Here is a 21,715-nt window from a genome sequence, read left to right as displayed (position 1 = left end):
CCCACCAGAAAGACTTTTTCGTTTGGTCCTTAAAAGAAAATTCAGAATATAAGCAATTCTTCAACATTTTTATGAGCCCCGGACACCCCCTGGTTTCCCTTTCTGTCTTTTAGTTGTATATTCTCAAAAGGCACTCAAACAATCCTTCTGAAAATCAAGAACAGGCAGGATATCAGGAGCACATCTGTAATACCAGGGCCTGGTAGACACAGGACTGGAAGTCGGAGACTGACTTTAGCTATACAGTCAGACCTCATTTAACAAAAAAGAAAATTCAGATGGTGACTCCCCTGCTCACGACTTGGCTGGGAGTAGCTACCCATTTCTTACTGAGTGAGAGACAAATTCTTTACAGTGGGCTACAAAGTTCCTAGAGAAGTGGATGTTCACTTCTCTCACGTCATTCCGACCGTGCTGGTCACCTGAAAGGTGGCAGACAAGCTCTGTATTTAGCTTGTTGCCTAACGTCTCCCTGGAATTCCTTTCTCTGATATGAGTTTGACTTACCACTCCACTTCCTTCAAGAGTCTTCCTTTCCTGGAAATCAAATGCCACCTTCTCCATTAGAGCTATCTTTAAGACTCCACTTGAAAGTGCTGGACAGCGGCCCTCTCATTTCCCAGCGTCCTTTAACTGTTGCCCTCTTTTCATGGAAATTATCATTTGTTGTCAACAGAATATCTGTTCTATTAATTTTATATACTTATTTGCAATTTTTAATTCAAAGCAATATTTTATAGTATATTTGTGGATGGATTTATTAGGTTCATTCTTACCACCTGTGAGCAATACAGATGATAGACTAATATGCTGTTTTATAGTGTGCGTTATATAAGAACTTCATGGCTTCATTGGGCAGTGCTTGCAACATAAAAGATAGTCTAGTTATTGACTTATTTATTTATTGTTTGAATGAAAGTTAAGCCCCACTAAGAACGTTTGTAAACGTTGCTCAGGGCAGGTCTGAGCTTGGGTTTCTCCACTGAATTAGCTTCCTTCACAGTGGGGGGCAGCGTTTGGAGGGCAGAATGCTGCTCGATGGCTTCATGGCCTTAGCAAATCTTTTAACCTCTCTTAGACTCACTTGGCTCCTTTACAAAATGAAACAACAGTGTCAAGTCTCAGGGCCACTGTGAGAAATAAGTTAGGAATTCACATTGGTACAAACATGCACACTACATTTAGCATGCTGCCTGGACCACAGGACACTGTTAGGTTGGAAGTGGGGGGGGGCTACTTCCATTGTGTACTTGGGGGTTCAATCCCTTACACATGCTGAGGCCTCCAAAGAGATGATGCTGTTTAGACTTGAAATCACACTGTTCCCCACCCCCAATACCAGATCCTTTGAAGATATGAGTTCTAGAGCCAGCAGTTAGCCATCCCACAGATCAAAGATTTGGGAAAGCCCTATTACTGGGGGCCAACCATATGCATTCCCTTGTAAGCAATGAGAACTAGAGGAAGCCGTTTAAAAGTCGGAGGAAACTAGCTCTGCATCCTGAGACAATTCTGACCAGGACCAGACAGTCTTAAGTAAGTCATTCCTAATAGAGGAGTTTAGGCAGGTTTTAAAATGTGGCTCCAAACTGTAGCCATTTGGCCATAGGCTGAATCCTGAAAGCCTTGATATTCAATGGCCCTGGAGCCCAGTCTCATGTCCTTCCTTACGTGAGAGTCTGTTGTCACTCCAGGACAGGGTTTAGCTAGGTGACACTGCCTCCCTGACCTTTGCAACTGTCTCTATTGAGAACTCTGCCCCAGAGACCTCCCTTCTTTAAGAGTATTTACTGGGGATCTGAGTGTTTTATTTTAAAAGGGTTCATATATAGAGCTGCTACCATCTTTCCCTGAGACCGAGTATATGGGTGTGCTGAATAACAGAGCCATCATGAGTGGCTGCCTCTGAATTCCCCCACTGATGTATATAGAGGCCCCAGCCTCCAGCAGCTCTCTTTCACCCACTGATACACAACGGCCCCACCCAGAACAGACTGAAGGATGGAATGGGCAAGCACATGTCATGTCAATACACAGGGGATATTAAATCATCACGGACGTAAATTGGAATTATGGTGCCAACTAATCTGGGGTTTCCCATGGGGGCTTATTAGATAATGGTTAAAATATTGATTGGGCCTGCCTTATGGAGTGGCCTCAAAGGTAAACTTGAACAAAACATCAAAAATGAAATACTTGCATGTTGTAGATATAAATCTTTGGTAACTGCATGACACTCCTCTGACATTAGCCTGTAACATTCTGCCTCTGAGTTATGTACATGTGCTGATCATTTTTTAAAAAATGAGATCTAAAAAAAATCATATCCAGCCTGTTTGGAACACCAGAAGCGAATTATTGGGCAAATCTTTTTGAATAATTATTAATAAAACCATGCAAACATGCTGCCAAATGAAAGGCCCCGATGGGAAGGTTGCAACACCATTTGAACAGTCGCCCATATCAGTGCTGACAGTCTACATGCCATGACCTCAAGCCCACCAGTCCCAGCTGTCTGACACCTCATCTCTCTGTCAAGGCTTCCCAGTTGGAACATCATTTCCATGAGTCTTTGGGATCTTTGGCTACAGGGATTAAAAGTGAAGAGCACCCGCTTCCATCTGAACTATATCAAGTAAGAACCCGTGATCCAGGAGTGTGAGGTAGAGGAGGTGAGGAAGAGAAAGAGCCTAAAATCCCACTTTTCTCTGTGGGACAAAGGTTTAGGCGACATCTTTTCCCTCCAGTGGGTCAACCTCCTTTCTCTCATCCCCCCTGCAGTGGTGAGAGACATCAATCTGGACTGTGGTTTCTGACCAGGGGCGGTGAGGATTCCTATCAAGGGGCTTTCAGACGCTCATCCATCTCTCCTGGTAATTAATTCTAACACGGCTCCATTTACTACAAGGAGAGCCGCTGCAGGGCATGGTTTTACAAGATATTGCAAAGCCTAATTGAAATTCTTTACCTTTTTCTAAAAACAAACCCTTCTAAAAGTGTTTAGAAATATTTAATAGCAGTGAAAACGCAGCTCAGCGACTCTGCTTCTGGCTGTCGGGCACTTCCAAGATGTGGTTCTCTCTACTGAGGTGTCTGGGTTGAAAGAACACAAGCTGAGTACTGGTCCTAAAGTCACTGATCTGCATACAATCAGAACGGCGAACGGCGGTAAAGGTTGCCAGTGCTTGAAGACACCGCAAAAGTTGGGTAGAGGGCACAGAACTAAGCTGGAAGCCTCCTCCTTGCTATCTAGGTTTTTCAAAGCTGTTGAGGTCCATAGGTCATTAGTCATCTTACCCAGTGGTAGACATTGTCTGGTGTTACAAAACTGATCTGTCAAGCAAGAGCTGCCCATTGGTGCAACAGTGGCACAATGCTCTGGGTGCAACTAGCTACTTTTTTTTTTTTAATTGGCTTTGAAGCTTGCTTCATGGAAAGAAGTCGGTGCCTAGTATTATAAACCTGTACAAAAGCCAGTGGTTACAGAGGTCCCAAGCCCTGCTGAATGGTAGTCCAATTGACTTCTAAATATTTTGTTTGTTTGTTTGTTTGTTTGTTTGAGACAGGGTCTTTCTGTGTAGCTTTGACTGTCCTGGACTTGCTTTGTAGACCAGGCTGGCCTCGAACTCACAGCAATCTACCTGCCTCTGCTTCCCAAGTGCGGAGATTAAAGGCGTGCGCCACCACCGCCTAGCTTGACTTCTAAATATTTGTTTGTAGACATAGATTAGTACAGCTCCAAATCTCGGTCAGAGTACATCTTGGGGCTGTGAGTGACGGTTATGTTTAGCGCAGATGCTCATAACCGATCAAAGTGCTTGGGGAAAGTGACTTCTGACTGCTCAGCCATTAGGAGGAAATCTATATCACCCCCTGCAAGAAAATGGAGTTGAAGGAACGTGAGAGCCAGAAAATGACAAAGAGGTCTATGGAACACTGTCTTTTTGAAGGCGGCAAGCTTCTTGTACTCACGAACACTTAGCAGCTGTGAGCACTTGCACACTCTGTGCAAAGAAACAGAAAGAAGCCGTGGGGTTAGGAGCAGGGCTCCTTCAGAAGAAGAAGGAGGGGTGGGAGGGATAAGAGAGGGCGAAGGAGGGCAAATGAGTTGTATACACGTTTGAAACAATGCAAAATTTAAAACTTAATACAGCATTTTATAAGTTTCTAGTATTTGCGCAATGCTTGGAGTGTAGCAGGCACTGCTCTGGGCAACTTTCTAGGTTGCAGCCTAAAATAGAGAGAAGTTTAGCAACCTCGCGTCCCCCCCACCCCCCACCCCCTTTCTGCCTCAATGCAATTAGTTAGGTAAAGCCCGGGTAACTTGCCTTTAGTCACCTGTTCTCCAGGAGTGTCATGCTTGACGCACGCACTTTCCAAATGGAGAAAGTGAGGACAAGGTGTGGAGACTGCAGTGCCAGGTACAGCGGAGCTGCACAAGAATGCAGGTGCCAGGTCCGTGCACACCCTACAGCTCTTCCGGAGCTGGGCGGAAGTGCCTGGGCTTCCCTGAGTCTCACACTGTCTGCCAGCTCTGCCGCTGCATGCACTGTCTTCCTTCCTTTCTTACTTGTTAAATGATTCTGTTATGGAGTTGAACAAGAAGAAATGATTTTTTTCCCCCCTGAATTCCCCAGGGTACTGATCAGTTTTGATCGTTGTCTATATTGGAATAGCTTTTTCCTTTTTTGCCTTAGAAAAACTGCCCAGGAGAAGCCTTTTAATGAGTTTGAGAAGCGTGTTCTAAGTCGGGAAGTAGAATGCTCTGGGGGGGACAAGACTTCTTGCTCAGCCTTCCTTCTCCGCATCCCAGTTTGCGTGGCCAAACCGCCGAACCTCCATAAGTGGAGGTGCTCAAACAGGGTAGTCCAAAACGCTGCCTTCCTGGGTCTGGTGCAGGCGCCATGGGGAGAAGAGCTTCTAGCACCCGGGCCCAGCCTGCCACAGACTCTTAAGAGCAGGAAAAGCCATGTTTTTAGGTCCCATATACCCAGAAGGCAGCCAACCCACATATTCCTTTCCCTCGTGCTTGTCTGTATATCCACTTCCAATTTAATAGCTTTATATCCCTACACTTTTTATTAACTTTGACCTAATATTCTTTGTGCTTGTGCTAAGCACCACCCATCGGGCGCTTATCTAATTTAATCTATTAAATCTTACTGCAAAGTAACCAATTACAAGTTCATGCCTTCATTCCTACAGAAGACATGTGACCTAGTAACCATGCCTGGTTTATTAATGTCATAAAAAGATTCCAAATGTTTTTTAAAGCCCGCAAAGTATTTATTATTTTTAAATCCCATCGCTCTGAACTCCAAAGTCTTTTCCATGCTCTGCAGTGTAAGGGAATTTTGTGGTTGTGGAATGTTGCTTTAAAAATAATGAGCTGTCAAGTGGCGCCTAGAAATAATTTAGTTATGTAGCATTTTTCACCGCAAGCGCTACCCATGTTAAAGGAGTTACCATTTGGATCCATAAGTGCGGTCGGCGAGGTCTGAGCCTCACACTTCAGCTTTTTTGTAGAACTGAGCCCTTTGTCCCTGCAACCCAGCATCACTGTTTCGGTGACTCCATTTAACAGTGGCCTCACTGTGGACCTAGATGCTATACAACTTCCATATGGCAGCAGCTTCCCAAGACTAATTTTTTTTAATTGTGTTTTTCATTCTTTGAGAAACCTGTAAGGGCATACAATGAAATATGATCATATACGTGCCCATATTTCCCCTTCCAATTCCCTTCATAACCTCTCCAGCACCTCCTCATCCTCTAACTCTTTTTTTCCCCCCCTAGGGGAGGGTAGCTTTTTTCTTTAAATAATTTATTCAGATTACATCCCGGTTGTTATCTCCTCACTTCTGTCTTCCCGATCCCCTCTCCCTCCCTCTTTCACCCTATTCCCCTCCCCCAGACCTGTGACAGAAGGGGACTTTCTCCCCCACCATATGACCACAGCCTATCAGGTCTCGTCTGGATAGCCTGCTTCCCCTTCCTCTGAGTGCCACTAGGTCTCCCCCACCAAGGGGAAGTGGTCAAATAGGGGGCAGCAGAGTTCATGTCAGAGTCAGTCCCCTGCTCTCCTCACAACTGCGGAGAATGAGCTGTCCATTGGCTAGATCTGAACAGGGGGTCTAGGTTTACTGCATGCATTGTCCTTGGTTGGTACAGTAGTTTGTGCCAGCCCTTCTGGGTCCAGATCCACCAGCCTTGATGGTCTTCTTGTAGAGTTCCTGGACCCTCTGGGTCTTTCTATATCTCCCCATTCTCCCATACCTCTCTCACCTGGAGTCCCAATAGCAAGTCCCAGCATCTGTCCCAATCCCCCACTGAGTGAAGACTCTCAGGGGACATCCATGCTGGGCTAGTGTCCAACTATAAGTGAGCCTCCAACTCTTACGTTCTTTTCATTTTGCAGTGTTCCCCAAGCCTTATTGTGAGTGTGCCCCATTTAGGGTTGAGGATTCCTGGCCTATTATTCTCAGTTTCTGCTTAGATTGCTGCCCTTTGCAAAAAGAAGCTTCACTGAGCCAGGTTAGGTTGAGAGCAGACAGGCCTGTGGTTGTAAAACATAAATATTTAGAAGGCAGTTTTGACCATGTGGCCATTCAGCAAGTGACAATAGCAGTCTATCCTAGGGCCAAGTCATGGATTTTTTTAAAAAAACAGGATTACAACATGAAGCACAAAAATTCATTTATTTGGTACAGGCTTCCAATCAAATCAGAGAGTGGCTAGTTACACCATCACAGTTGTGTACCATCATACCAGTGGTCACATGTTGCCTGACTGGTCAGTATTGTAGCATGCAGGGCCCAGTGCTAATTGAGATCACTGATATCTTTCTAAAACTGTATCTATAGTCCAAATTCATTTTAGCTTCAAACCCATAACTGCTGCACATTTGTGGCATTCACCTCCCCACATTTTTATAAGACCTGGATTTGGCTGCTTTTTTAAACAAACAAACAAACAAACAAAAACCCCCTCTGCCTTCCTCACACTAAAGCACAGCATCCTTGTTTCTGGAGAAGTCAGCCCCTTCCTCGGCTTCAGGAATGCTTCCCCCTACCTCATTGTTGGCCCATTCCCTTGCCATAGAACATTCAGATGAACATGTGACCTAATTCCAGGATGACCTGACTTAAGGGCTCTTTTGGGATCATCCCACGGAGGGCTCAGTACTGTTTCAGGGGAGTTTGCTCTGCTCCACAAGATTCTAAGAAATGATCCCCTTTCTGTATGGTTTCCAGTATGATCTGAGGTCTGAGATTGCGATCATCTTGAGAATAAAACCAACACTAAAAAAGTTGAACAAAGAAAACCAAGTGAATGTTCAGAGAGGTTACTGTTACTTTGCAGACTACCCTTTTTCTAAACTTAATACCTCCTAAGGGAAAAAAAAGTATGTATTGTTGGAACTAATTTGTGCTGTTTGTTTACTATGATTTGTTGCTAGAAGCTCCCCATGAGGAGGCTCCGTGCTGACTTGTTGAGATCTTATATCTAGATGCCCATCACGGTCTCCCTGCTGCAGCCTTGGTACTGGATTATTTCTCACATAGATTAATGGACCAATCCTCCTCGCTGATGTTGCTGCCTCTAACCTCAATGTGCAGCCATCTATTTTCTGCAGCCTTAGCCTTGTTGTCCCAACATGGAAAAAAAAACCAGAAATCAGCTTTCCCTACATTCCTGTTCAACAACTCCTAAGAGCTTCCCCTTTGTCTTTTTTCTTTCTTTTTCTTGCCACTTATACTTCATAATTATTAGGTAAACAGTGAAAAGAAGTAAGATAGAGAAAGGGCCAGACTTGTCCTAAATCTGTAGAGGCTGAGGCGGGAGCCCAGTGGAGCAGAAGATACACCAGTGTCTTGGTCCTGTCTCACTGCCTCTATTAGACTGTGTTCGCAGAGACCATAATGTTGTGAAGGTGTTTCGATGACAATGTGTCACTTCTGCACAGGCAGGAGGAGCTGGTGGCTGCTTTTCCAGCACTGAAGGATTGAAGGAATGGGTGATACTTAGCCCCATCCTCCTCCCTTACCAACTTCAAGAGTTGGACCACTGTAGGCTATTGTGTAGTTTAAATTCTGATTTCCTGTCTAAATGTTGTGTAAACTCTGCCCCCTAGTTGTCCCCCTGTTTTGTCAATAAAGCAACTTATAGCCAATCAATGAGCAGGGGAGAAAATGGGGCTGGACTTCCTATCAGCCAGGAGAGGAGGAGTCAGGAGAGGAAGCAGGGATTCAGCCATCGGGAGAGGTCCAAGGAAGGTCAGGAGGAAGGAGCTGGAGCACAGGAAAAAGATACAAAGTGCAAGTATCGCTGGGATGTTTCCCAGGAGTAAGACACGATAGCACAGAGGGTAAAGAACAGACTCAAATTGATCAAATTGTGTTGTGAAGCCCTGTATTACAGAAGAGTCTCAATTATTTGTGTGATAGCCGGGTTAAGAAATGAGCTAAGAGAAACAAGCACTGTTTTATAAAAATAACTTCAACAGACCACTTAAACCAAATCATGTCAACAAACAAACAGACAACAGAAGGCTAGCTGTGGGATGAGGATATATGGGATGATATGTGTGTTGCCTACAGTCCTTGGACTATCACTCAATGCTGTTGATGACTATCCTAGGCTTTCTCCGCCTTCATAATAACGCATATACACATCTTGTCTTCCTAGCAGTTTGGCACTCACCTCATTGTTTCTCACATTTGTCTCCTTCCCCGGGATTGCCTCAGCTCCCACAGGCGTAGCCATACTGCCTTGCCTTCCAAGCCTCGGGATATGGTTTCCAATATTGGTCTGTGAGTACAACTTGGAGAATTCGAAGATTTCACTGGGAACTTTTGAACTGGAAACAAGAGTTAGGCAATCTTATTTGGGTGTCCAAGGGGCAAAGTAGCTGCAGATGGCTACGTTTTCTGACACAAAAACTGGGCAAACAAGGAATATAAGGGGGTCGAGAGGAGGAAGAGAAATACAGCAAGAAGAAAAGAGAGTAGAGATGCTTGCCAGCTTAACTCTTTCTGACTATTATTATTGTGCCCAAACACTACTGAGATGCCTCAGATCTTTATAGTCATTTGTGTTTACCTCCTCTTATTCCTTCTTCTTAGCTTGATGTTTGTATCCAAAATACCACTAACTAATACGTCCGTCTCCTTTCCAATAACTTCAGTCTCTTGGCTCAGCAGCCTCAGCAGCTGGGTCTACAGATCTTCAGGATGATTTTCCCTCTCACACCTACATGTCTTTGCTTATGAATTCTGTCTGACTCGTTCTAGGATGCCCACGTCCACCACGTGTCACTTCCTGTCTGAAATCATGTTTTATGCCTCTATCTCAAGTTACTACTCCAGCTGCATTCCTGTAGTGCCCTTCTCCTGTAAATGGTTTGGATGCTTGAGTCACAAGACTTCATCTCTGTTTTTTCATCTCCTAGGAAGTCATTTATTTGATAACTATTTCTTGAGTGACCAGTGTAATGAGTGACTAGCTACAGATAAGTTTATAAAGGATGTGATGCTGAGATTCCTGGCAATGGGCACATGCATGTTCCATGAGTGGCACTAGAATTAGTACGTCATGTTTGGCGATCAATACATTAATGTGTAGCAGATGTGATGAGGATGGTTCACATCTTTGGCCCAAATATGAATCCTTCCCACTATGAGCAAATTAGGTTGAGAAAAGCCTAAATATGCACTTGACAGCAATTGTAATAGCCACAGAGCTTGGAGAGAAACTGCTGAGTTATAGCATACTACAGTGATGAAACTCTAATTTAAATTAGTAAAAAAAAAAAAAATCCCACAATATTAGCTTAAACATAAGGCTGCAAAGGCTCCTTCCTGAAGATTGGCTTGAATAAGATGTGCTATGCAAGCTTCCAAGGGAAGGAAGTAATCAATAGTTCTACTGAGCTGTGATGCTTTTGTGCCATAAGAATAAAAAAACAAAGCAAGGTAAAGCTGCAATAGTGGCATTCCTATCTTGGCAGTAACCAACAGTTGTCTAACTGTACTTGGAACCCCTCCAACAGGAGAGACAACAAACATGTTGCTGGAAACCTAGCCCACCCCCTGGGGCAAGTGAGGCCAAGTATCCTGGGGGAGAAACTAGTACTGCCATTTGACTAGACCAGCACTATTCCTGACTGCATTCTAAAACTAACCCTTATATCCACAGGTAAGTGTAGTTCTCATCTCTGATCCAAATAGCTTCCCTTTGTAACAGATGGGGACAGTTACAGGAAACCACAGTGGGCCAGTACCCAGAGACCAACTACCTGTGGTGTGCCCAGCTCCCCAACCTAAGGCTCAGGGAACATCCTCGAAGAGAGGGCAGAGAGACCGCCAGAGCCAGAGGACCAGGAAGTTGGGTGTGAGATTGTGTCTCCTAGGAATAGCAGGGAAGCTACATCCTCGATACCTCAACATGGCTGCCAAAAGAAGAGCCGGACTACAATAGCAACAGACAAACTAACGTGGGCATGACACCCCTAGGCTAAGAGCACAGGCTGCTAATCACAGCTGAGCGAGGGAGAATTAGTCTTTTCCGGAGATGAGCTGCCCAGCTGCTTATCCAATACCAAGTAGTGAGCCCCGAAATCACAAGTAACATAAAACAGACTTGTAAGTTGTGTTTATTCATTTATGCATCTATATGAATGTATATAACAACAACAATAATAAAGTCCATCAACTTAAGAGAGGTTGAGAAAGACAGCAGGGGAGTGGATGGAGGCAGAAAAGGGAAGGGATAAACTATAAAACTATATTTTAATTAAAAATAGAAAATTCTTAAGATATAGATAATGATATAATTATATAATAAACAATACATAATATATGAGACTACATATTATATAATGTATATATGTGCTGCAAATGGCATGATTTTTCAATGTTCAAGTGGAATTTTGACAACCCCCCACGGACAAAAACTAAATAGTTGTATTGAATGATCGGCTTGTCATCATTATATTTATTTTATCAAAACTGACATTAATTTAAAAGATGTTTTAACAATACTTATTAAAAGAAATATCAACTATCATTTTCCATATTGTGGGATGTACCTGCTTTTAAAAAAAAAAGTTCTGAAGCATAAGATTCAGTGTATGCAATTGAAAGCCCTTCTACCCACACGGTCTCAATCGGCAAATTTGCATAATGATTTATGGACATTTGCCCTAACAATTGCGTGGGGAGAAGGAGCAGCTGTTCGCTCGCTTGGCTTTGCCCGTGCTAACAAGAGACGGACAGCTGCGGTTAATGAAAAACAATCGCTAATAGATAGCTCTGTGAGTCTCGAAGTGCATTCTGGTATTGCCAGTCCAGAGAGATGAAAACACGGTCCCAGAATTATGGTACCTACTCATTCCCCTCCTCTCCCTGCACTCCACCTGGAAGGCAGCGAGGAGATTGCAATGGATGGGGCGCAAAGAGTGGAAATTGTAGGCAGCTCGGGTAGAAAGAACAGGTAGGTAAGTCACAGAGCTGGGAAAGATCCATCCACGCCTCTACTGAGCTCCACTGCCTAAGACACTTGGAGCCTTACTGCAGGACACCCGAGAAGTTCGAACTGCCTGACAAACACATGGGGGACGCTAGGAAGGACTCCGATTTCTATTATACTTATTAATTGAGTTGCCTTCTCCGACTATCACTTCGCTCCGACAACCGGAAGGATTTGAAAGCAGAGCTCCAGAGCCCCTCCAGCTCTGTGCCTTTCTAAGTACCCGAGGGGCATCATCAGAGACAGGTGCCTTCGCGGAGGACTGCATTTGGGCCCTTGTGACTGTGGGAGCCCTCAGTCACTTCTTCCCAGCATGTCTTCTGAGTTAGTGTTGAAATGACAATGGGACTCAAATTACAAATTGGGTAATTAGTGAACTGTGCAGTGGAATATTTTTAATATATTGCAAGTTTCAGTTCATATAGCACAACTTAATTGAATTTGCCCTAAAGCCCTTCAATTAAAAATTGTGCAGAAACTTGCATTTTCAAGATAAATGTTGGCCTTGACCAAACTCCAAGAAAACAAAATGGTACGTTTTTGAAAGGTTAATAACATTTTCTTAATCGAAGCGATAATGGAGACGAAGAGGCAATTTTCTTTCTTATCATGTGGGAGAGTTGATATGCCCCTCCCAGGCCAAGCTGGTGCTCTGAGTTCAGCTGAGAGACCAGGAGCTTTTCTGAGCATTAGTAAGTAGGACCACCCCTTGTGGGTGTGCACTCAGTCTAACATTACCACAGCTAAGTTAGTACAGGGTACGAGGCTCTATACACATTGCCCGTTCCAGCTTGTCTGCTGCTTTCCCAAGTACTTTACTCTTTCTCCCTGCTCCTGCGTCCCCTGTTTGCATATGCTGTGCCCTAGACTTAAGGCTTTAAGAACTGTCACTTCTACTCTTTGACTTCAAAACCCCTTTTGAGCTGGACCCATACCCATAGCACCAGCAACCTGGAGACAGAAGCAAGGGGAGAGGAGGCTGAAGTATATGTGGGTCTGTAGAGTGAGACTTTGTTGCCAAGATAAAAACCTGAGTTCAGGGCCAGCCAGAGACACATATCACGAACTTTCTTTTGTCTCAAACACAAAAACCAAAACCATCCCTTCTGGCTCTTTGAAAACCAGGAGGTAACTGGTGAGTCTATGTAAAATTCTATTACGTACTCCTTGTGTAGCTTAGAGTCAGTCTTTCATGAAAGAGACCCTGTTGTAAGTGAAACAAAGAAAAAGAAGAAAAAAAGGAGAAAACCGAAAGAGAGAGAAGTGGGGTGTTACAAGCTGGCCTTTCAAAGATGTTTAGGAGTTTGCACTTGTAAAACAGTAAATGGTATTCAAAGTAAGAGTATGCACACAGGATTGTAGTGACTACACACACACACACACATACACACACACACACACACACACACACACACACACACATGCACACACATCAGATGATATTAGAATAAAGTCAGCGGACTGTACCAATATCACTACCCTGAATTCCTATCTGTGATACTGCGATGTTGTACTGTAGTCTGTCTCGCCACCACATATCCACAGGGAAATGGAGCAGGTGCACACAGATATTTTTTCTCTGTATTATTTATCACAATTTAATGTGAAACAAAATTTTTCTTCAAGTAAAAAGTATGCTTGAAATGCTTGTAGTATCTACTGTATGCGGAAGGGGCCCATGTGCACGAGGCATGCATTGTGAAGGTGGGAAGGCACAGTGCCCAGCAGGCTTTGCGGTGGGCCTCAGCTCAAGTCCAGACAGAAGGGCAGGTACTCTCATACCCAGAGGGGGTGGAAAGAATGGGAAATTCTGGTAATTCCCAGCTGCAGTATAGGATTTGGGGGGGGGGGGGGAGAAGGAGAGACAGTAGAGATAAGAAAGGCAAGCAGAGCCAGATAATGAAGGTCCAGTCATGATATGCTTAAATCATGACCTTTAAAATATTATCTTTAGAGAGATTTAAAGACATTGAAGGATTCTATTCTGGGCAATTGATTGCTTTGCATAGTGCTACAGTATTGGCAGAGTTAGGCGTGTGGCATTAGCGTGGCTCTGCAAGAGTCAACTAACGCTGTCCAAATGGCAGCCACATGTCTGCAAAGCTCAGTGCCCATAAGCTAAATAGCCGCTCAGCTCTGCTTCTCATCTGCATGTTGAGAAAGATGCTAAGCAGCTTTATGAGATTAATTTAAATTAAAACAGAGACAGTATATTGAAAAGGTCTGGCATATTAATTTCTCAGTCTTGTTGTGTGTTTTTAATTTTATATAGCTTTTATTATTAAGTATCCATTTATTATTAATTTAAAATAAATAAAATTATATATGTCTTAATATATAATATTGATCTTAACTCCTAAAACCTCTAGGTGGCCTTGGCGTGGGTAACTACTAGGTTTTACAGGAAATCTAAAAGAAACTGAGCTGTCAAGCTGACCCTAAAAGATTGGGATGAGAGGCATCAGAAGAGAAGGAGATACTCCTGTAAGTGGTCCCTTGGTATCAGTGACTCCATCCCAGTTTTGAAAGCAACATGGGCATCTCTGCATGGACATGAAGAGGTGCTCAGTGCTGGAGATGCGCATCAGGACTGCTTGGCTCCTCTGTGCTCAGGTGCCTCATCTTTCATAATGGAATAACAACCACCCCTACAGGCCTATCTTAATTTCCCCCAACTAAGCCACTGAGGCTGAGAAAAAGCATCTCCCAGATCTTAAATTTCAAAGGCAGGTTTTAGGTGTGGCATGGCCTGAAATTGGAGCTTGCACACATGTGGCTCAAAAAAGGGTGCTATGTGGCCTGAAGAGCATTGGTGGGAAAATTATGATTTAAACTGTCAGTAGAGACATTGTAGGGGCAGACCACCCAAGGACTGCTGGTCCTGACCCCATTAACAAAGGCCACAATTAGGGTTGAAAACAGCTTTAAAATCATGATATCTTTCATAAAGATTCATTAAAAAGACATGGGAAGGTTAGCTGTCCATGGGCCAGAATTGTCATGGGGTAGCACAAAGCCCGAACCACATCCTTACTTTCTGCCTCTGACTGGACATATTTGCTGGAGTCCTCATCACTCCACACTGCCTTGTCTGGCCTGTCTCACTCATGGCTACTGCCTTTATAAAGTTATTTTACTTATTGTTACTGTGTATGGTGTTTATGTGTGTGTGCCTATGTATATATGTAACTGGCATATTTTTTTTTACTGCTTTGTGTGTTCCTTCTCACTACCACTGTTCTCCATGTTTATTCCACCCTTTCAACCCCCCAACACTAGGTAGGAGAAAAAGAAGGATAGAAGGGAATGGGGTGTCATTATCGTTAGGCTGCTTCTTACTGATTAGGGGCATCGACTTCTTTGGGGCAAGGTTGATCATCACTGTCAGGATATTCGGTTCCTTCTTCTCGTCTCTTTGCTTATGACCACTTGACAAACTGCAACAAACCACAAGAGCAGCAGCAGCAGCAGTAAGAGGAGGAGGAGGAGGAAGAGGAAGAGGGAGGAGGGGGAGGAGGACGGAGAGAGGAGGGGGAGGAGGAGCTGTCCCTCTCAGGTTCGACATTAACATACTTTATCAAGAGTCCTCAGAATTCAAACTTCATATGCGTGCAGAAACTATCTGCAGGTGGAAAAATTATGCCTCGGGCTAGAGCATGAGACAAATCACAGTCAGCTGCTGGGGACAATCTGAAGCAGCTCCATATCCCACACCTGGCATTAAAACAAAAATGTATCCCCATAACATTTCTGTGTTTTTAAAGAAACCAATAATTCTCACTACATAGGTGTGTTTGTGTGTGCCTATGTATGTAATGTGTGCTTGCATATTGTGTTATGTGTGCCTGTGTATGTGTCTGTGTGTGTGTGCCAGTATATGTATGTGTGCCTCTGTGCATGTTATATGTGCCTGTGTGTGTATATGTAAGTGTCACTCTGTGTGTGTTATGTATGCCTGTGTGTATATGTGTGCCTCTGTGTTGCATATGCCAGTGTGCGTATATGTATGGGTGTCTCTGTGTGTGTTATGTGTATAAGTGTGTGTGCCTGTATGTGTGCCTGTGTGTGTGCCTGCGTGTGTGTGTGTGTGTGTGTGTGTGTGTGTGTGTGTGTGTGTGTGTGTGTGTGTTTGCAGGTGTACACATACTGAGACAAGTGTGTGAAGGTCAGAGGACATCTTTCTGGTTGTCTCTTACTTTGAGCTCTGGGGATTGAACTCAGCTCATCAGAGTTGCTCAGAGCACCTTTGCCTGCTGAGCCATCTCACAGCCCAGCCACTGTTCTTAGAGACAACATTTTAATTTCCAGCTCTGGAACTGCCATTGTCTGGCTGGATGCTCATTTATCATGGCAGCTCAGGCTCTCAGACTTCCAAGGTGCTTTAAAGATAATCAGATCCCAATTGCTGCGGCCCTGCTGCCATGTTGCTTACCAGCTCACTGACGACTTGTTTGGTTGGCTTTTTAGAGTGGAGCAGGTTTTGCTTTTATTGATGTTGACGCTAGCATATCTTTTTAAGAGACACACGTAGGAAAATACAGAGAGAACCAGAAGAAAATGATGGATTACCCCATGATACAGAGAGACTCGCTCCTAGCAGAAATGCACATGAGGAAGAAAGCCCCACTAAATGCCACTCACATTCCCAAAGCCAGATTTCCCTTCAGTTTTACCCTTTAGCCTCTGGAAATGCAGAGGGAGCATTTGAGAAGCTATTTCCACCTCAGCTTTTCCTGGAGAGCCATGTACCCTGAAGCTAGAGCACAGTGAAGGGTCTGGGAGGCGCTGCACCTGCGATCTCTCAGGCAACACAGCTGCTGAATGGGGTGATGGGGACAGCACCTGTCAGGCACAAAGCAATGCAGCTCCCATGGTCTAGAAGGTGAGGATGAGGGCTTGGGCCCATAGGAGCAGCATCTCAATGTGCTCCCGGTTCTGCAGTCCTCCAGCCGCATGCAAGGGAGTCACCTCGGGACTCAGCCCACAGCCTACCTCTCCACACTCCCGTGATTTGTGAAACCCTTTCATCTCTGGGTCACACCCCTTTGTGCCTAAACTAACTCTAATGGAATCTGTTGCATACAGCCAACCTGGGGAAAGCAATGATACTCCCCCCCACCCACAACTCACCATGAAGGCTTTGTCCAGCTAGGCTGCTTTTCACATAAATACTGGAAGCATCATTTTAAATAATTTTATTTTGAAGTCATCACTTGTTCTGCTTTCCCATGTGCCAGAGTCCGCGCGTCTGAAAGCTGGCTTCCTCGTGGGAATGCCCTCAGAAACTATAGTTCAAGGTTCCAACCAGGATTTTGACATTGCTGTAATCTACTCACGTTGTTCTATTTCCTACTCCATTTACACGTATACAGGCCTGCAATTCTATCATGGAAACTAGTTCCTTAGGTATCCTCACAGTCAGGAGGCATATGGCTCTAGTCCCACAAAACTCAGTGGTTAAGGGAGTTTGCTGTTCCGGCAGAGACGGGCTTCCAGCACCCACACACTGTGTGGCCCACAGTCACCTGAAACTGCAGCTCTAGGGGATTTGACTTTTTGTCTGGACTCTCCTGGCACTTCCTATACACACATATGTACATAAATCAATCTTTAAAAAGGATGTCTTTCTTGTGATTCAGATCCTTGCTGCTCTCCCTACTCTGCAACCTCTGCCATGGTCTCCAGTTCCACATCATCATTTCAAGGATGCCAAGCTCACACACTGCTTCTTCTGAATATTTGGGTACTCCCGAATCCAGACATCAACCTTAATCACAAATACAACAACATACAGAGGGCTGTACTATTAAAAGGACAGAAACCTCTTAAAGGGGACCTCGGGGGGCTTGCGGACCTCTTCCCAGTGAGGCTGCAACAAGAGGCCACCATTTGCCAAGCACAGAAAAGGCCTCAGCATATGCTGAGCTGCTGGTGCTTGTTTAGACCTCTCTGAGAAAATGTCCGATGACAGCCCTATGACATCATCCTACCTGATCCACCAATCACCTCCTGAGACTGCTTTATGCACTCATCGTGGGCCAATGTAGTCTGACAAAATGGTACATACATTTTATTTCTTTTCATTGCTGATTATTATTTCAAGATATGGACGTCCACCACCTGTTGAACCGCCCAGTCTTTGAAAACACTGTGGCGTTCCAGTGTATAATTATGTTCAGTAGAGGTGCCATGCACAATCCTATATAGAGGACCTCTGTGTGCAGGTGGGGCTGCATCCCCCTGGTCTGTCTTGCAATTGTGTATTCAGTTTTACAATGCATTCTCACATTGCTGCTCTGTATGGCTTTGCATACCTGGTGTCTCTGCATTGCTGTGAGTCTTTAATCTTATTAGTGTACTCTATTTCCATCCATCCTCATAGAAAATAACGGTGCCTCTCATTCCAGTGAGCTCCATCTTATGCCAACGTACACACTGCCACATTGAATGCCAACATCTCTATAGAACTGTTACCTTGCTATATGCAGCTTTCATGTACCTCTCTAGTTTATCTCTCAAATGAAAACTCAAGTTCTGCATTGTTTTCACAAAATTTGTTGGATTTAATATTTACTGAATCACGGTTTGCTTTTTATCACAATTCCTTTTCTGTAGTAGGAGTGTGAAGGCCAAGGAATAATTAATTTTGCACAAGTGATTTCCCCCAGAACCAGAGGAAAACCCGTCTCTAAGTTCCCTCCCAGCTCTTTGCCCTTTGACTTTTGCCTGCTTCCCAGTTTTAAGAGAAGGGTGGATGACTTGGATTTCCCCTTCCCAATGTATAAATGATCTAGAATCTTCCACAGTCATATAGATCTGCCCATTGCCTGGTGGCGTGTGCCTTTCCTAGAGATGTCTGAGGAGGCAAGCGGAGCAATAATATGACTTCAAATGAAGAAGCAATATACATGGAGACGCCCCCTCACTTCAAACCTTAAAGTCAACAACTGGAGAATGGCAGGCTGTGGGCATGCATTTGCATCCTGATGGTCACAGGTGGTATTTTCTGAGACTCCTAGAAAGATATCAGGAGCCTGTGTGTGCCAGCTGCAAAGAGCTGCCTAACAGTAATAGAAGACTGCCTAACAGTAATACAATACTACTGGCCAACACAGTCTTTTCTATCTCTCAGGGCTCTCAGTGTTGTACCAGCAGCCAGGGGGCAGAGGCTCTTTAGTTATCAGCCACCTCTGCCTCATGCTGCTACAGTGATTAATGAAATGACCACAGAGGCTGCTCACGGTTCTGCTGGTGTGCAATGTTCCAATGCAACTTTCCCTACAATGATCGTCACAGTCTTTAGTGAGGATATCTGCTGAATGGAGGCCTCTAATTGGAAGTTCACAGTAGGAAAATAAAGCCAAGCCTTAGTTGACTTGTTAGCCTTACACCAGTAAAGCCAAGAGAATCCTGGCATCACCCAACCAAAGTTCCATATGGCCAGTTGGTTAGCAGAGAGTGAGGACTACAGCTCAACCTCAGAGCCCTAATCCATCTGAGCCTGTGGCAGCTGTTGATACCAAGATAGCTGTGCAGACGGAGTCCACTGTGTTTGTTTGTGGGGGCGTGTGATGAGGTCTGTCTGTAGGCTCTGTGGGAAGGGTCTATGAGGAGCTACCTTGGTTTTCAGAAACATCAAATGCCAGTTGCTGGCAAATGATTGCACATCAAAAGCTACTGAGCTAACCCTCACCAGATTACAAGCCGAGCTGGAGAAGACCTTTGCTTCTACATTTGGGACACAGAATAAGAGATCTACAGGAGGGGAGACTGGAGTGTACCACCACACAGGTTAAAGAGTTGGGAACTGGCAGAATAGGAAGTCTGTTTCTCACAGTCCATGTCTAGGGTCCAGCACAGCTCTTGGTATATAGTCAACTCCCACTAAATACAATATTCCATTTAATCTGGAATAGCATTTATCTTAGAAAGTCAGTATATTTGGTACTGCAAAGAAACACAAACAGTGCTGAGAAATAATGAAAGTTCTTGAGGTATCAAAATATGAACAAAAATGGCATTGAGTATCAAAGACAGACTCTTTGTCTCTGTCTCTCTGTCTCTGTCCCCCTTTCTTCTCTCCCCATGCTCCTACAATAAATCCTATACCATGAGAGGAAAAAAAAAAAGAATCAAAGACGTACCATATTAGTGAAGGGGACTGTGTGAGTGAGCCATGCAGGGTCAGGACCCTGCGGCCACTGCTTACAATATGAACACTCCCACTACTTGTGTTGTTTTTTTCTGCTTGGGATTCTGGTTTGTTCTCTTTCATTCTTTGAGAATTTCAAATGAAATTCATCCTATCCACCCCATGCCTGATCTCTGCTCCCTTTCACTCTCCCCATGTCCCTGAAATGAATCCACTTTTCAACATCATTTTCTTCTTGCTCTCTCCTCCTCCATCTTTCTCCCCTCCAAGACCAACTAGCACTGACCACATGGGCATGGATACAGGACCACCCTTTTTTAATTTTTCTTGTCTTGAAAATGAATAATAAATTCTATCTCAAAATATATTTCTGGGGCTTGGGAGGTGGTTCAGGGATCTGTTCTTGCAGAGGACATCTATTTAGCTTCCAGTACCCATTTCTGGCAGCTTACAACTGTCTGTAACTCTAGCTCCAGGGCATCTGATGCCCTCTTCAGCATCTCCAGGCCACTTCATATCACTTATCCCTACACATAAATAACAAAAATCTTAAAATCCCTTCTTCCCCCGAATAATTAAAATACATCATTGGTGTTAAAGAACTCAGTAAAGTGGAAGTTTTAATAGAAAAGTCTTAGTTTATTAGGCTTTCAGGTTGACTCATAGGAAAAAGGCTAGTACAAACTAGGATTTTGTGAGGTTCGCATATGATAGGTTACATACGGTGCCTGGAAGGATGGAAACGAGGTTGATGGAGCTGTTTGCCCAGCCTGTTAGTGGTCAGTATGCCCAGGTATGGGGTCAGGGTACACTGCCGGAGGCTTCTTATTAGTCCCATTTGCAGGGTGATGTTCAGACAGGAAGATTAGCTGCCTGAAGGGTCCAATGGTAAAAGAAAAACGTTTACAGAACCCTGGCATCGCTTGCACATCTGGCGAATACTTGTCTTGTAATTGGTAACTTTGAGTGATTCTAAAACCACAGGAGGGGACAAAACTCTGAAGCGGGAGGTTTTTTTTTTTCTTTGCCATTGCAGTGCTGGAGGAAAGAGCATGCTAAGCAAGCACTCCACTGCTGAGCCGTGACAGGTCCTCCCAGCTGACGGTTTAAGGGTGCTCTAGCAGCAGCGCGTGTCTGTCAAGGGCTTTTGCTTCAATTGTGCTGGCAATCCATGCCAACTCACGCTCTGAACAAAATGTTCTCAGATTTACGATAGCTTGTAAACCTTGATGATTCCTGGTTTTATTTTTTGGGCTTTTTTTTTTTTTTTGAGTTATATTTATTTTGTGGGGAGGAAGGCAGGCCTGTCGAAGTGCACAAGTGGAAGTTGAGACAGAACACATGGGAACGGGTTTCTCTTTCCTCCTTGTGGGTTCTGGCTGTTAAACTCTCAAGTTGTCAATCTTGGCAGCAAGACTGGCAGTACCCTTACCTGGTGAGTTCTTACTGGCCCTGCCTTTCAGTTTTAAATAGTTTCCAGCTGTGTTTGGACTCAACATATAGGTAAAGATGACCTTGAACCCCCGATTCTCTGGCTTCCACCTCCCAAGAGCTGAGGTTACAAATGTGTGCCAACGCAGCCAGTTTTATCTGGGTTGGAAACCATTAATTCCCCCCAAGAAGTCATTTGCTCTTAAACGGAAGAACAAGAAACAGTTGAAAATTTGGAATGATTTTAATTTTAGTTTTAATATTCCCTACATGCTAATTTGGATTTTACAAATGGAAAAAGAAAAACTTTAGTAGGTAGAAGTTTCCTTTAAAAGTTTAATATTGAATTCTGTTCAATATGCTTATTGGCAGCAACCACTTTATTTCCTCCTTGGCTAAACACATGTTAAACACATATTTAAGAAATATGAGACTGGCAGGTTGGCGGTACAGTCTCCTTGGGGCCCCTGTCTTTCTCTGGCTCTGATGAGAATGGAGCCTCCGTGCCTCTGATGCAACTTTGGGGGACGTCTCCTGCATATGCTACACAAGAAGGCTGAATAAACAGCTGAAAATGTGGATTTCTCTCGAGTCTCTTTTCCT

The 21,715-nt window shown here is 44.2% G+C and overlaps 1 protein-coding gene across 1 annotated transcript in view; it reads right to left on the bottom strand.

Moving 5' to 3' along the window:
• ZMAT4 (zinc finger matrin-type 4) overlaps positions 1–21,715 on the bottom strand; it is a 645,949-nt gene that overhangs the window by 115,999 nt on the left and 508,235 nt on the right. Inside the window, exon 7 of the mRNA XM_084759845.1 lies at positions 8,704–8,860. Coding sequence (XP_084615971.1) covers positions 8,704–8,860 — 157 coding nt within the window. The remainder of the gene's footprint in view (positions 1–8,703; positions 8,861–21,715) is intronic.

This window comes from Acomys minous, assembly GCF_964271855.1.
Source record: "Acomys minous genome assembly, chromosome: 15".
Taxonomy (NCBI): Eukaryota; Metazoa; Chordata; class Mammalia; order Rodentia; family Muridae; genus Acomys; species Acomys minous.
Note: the sequence above shows the minus strand (reverse complement) of the source record. Positions and strands in the feature narration are given on the sequence as shown.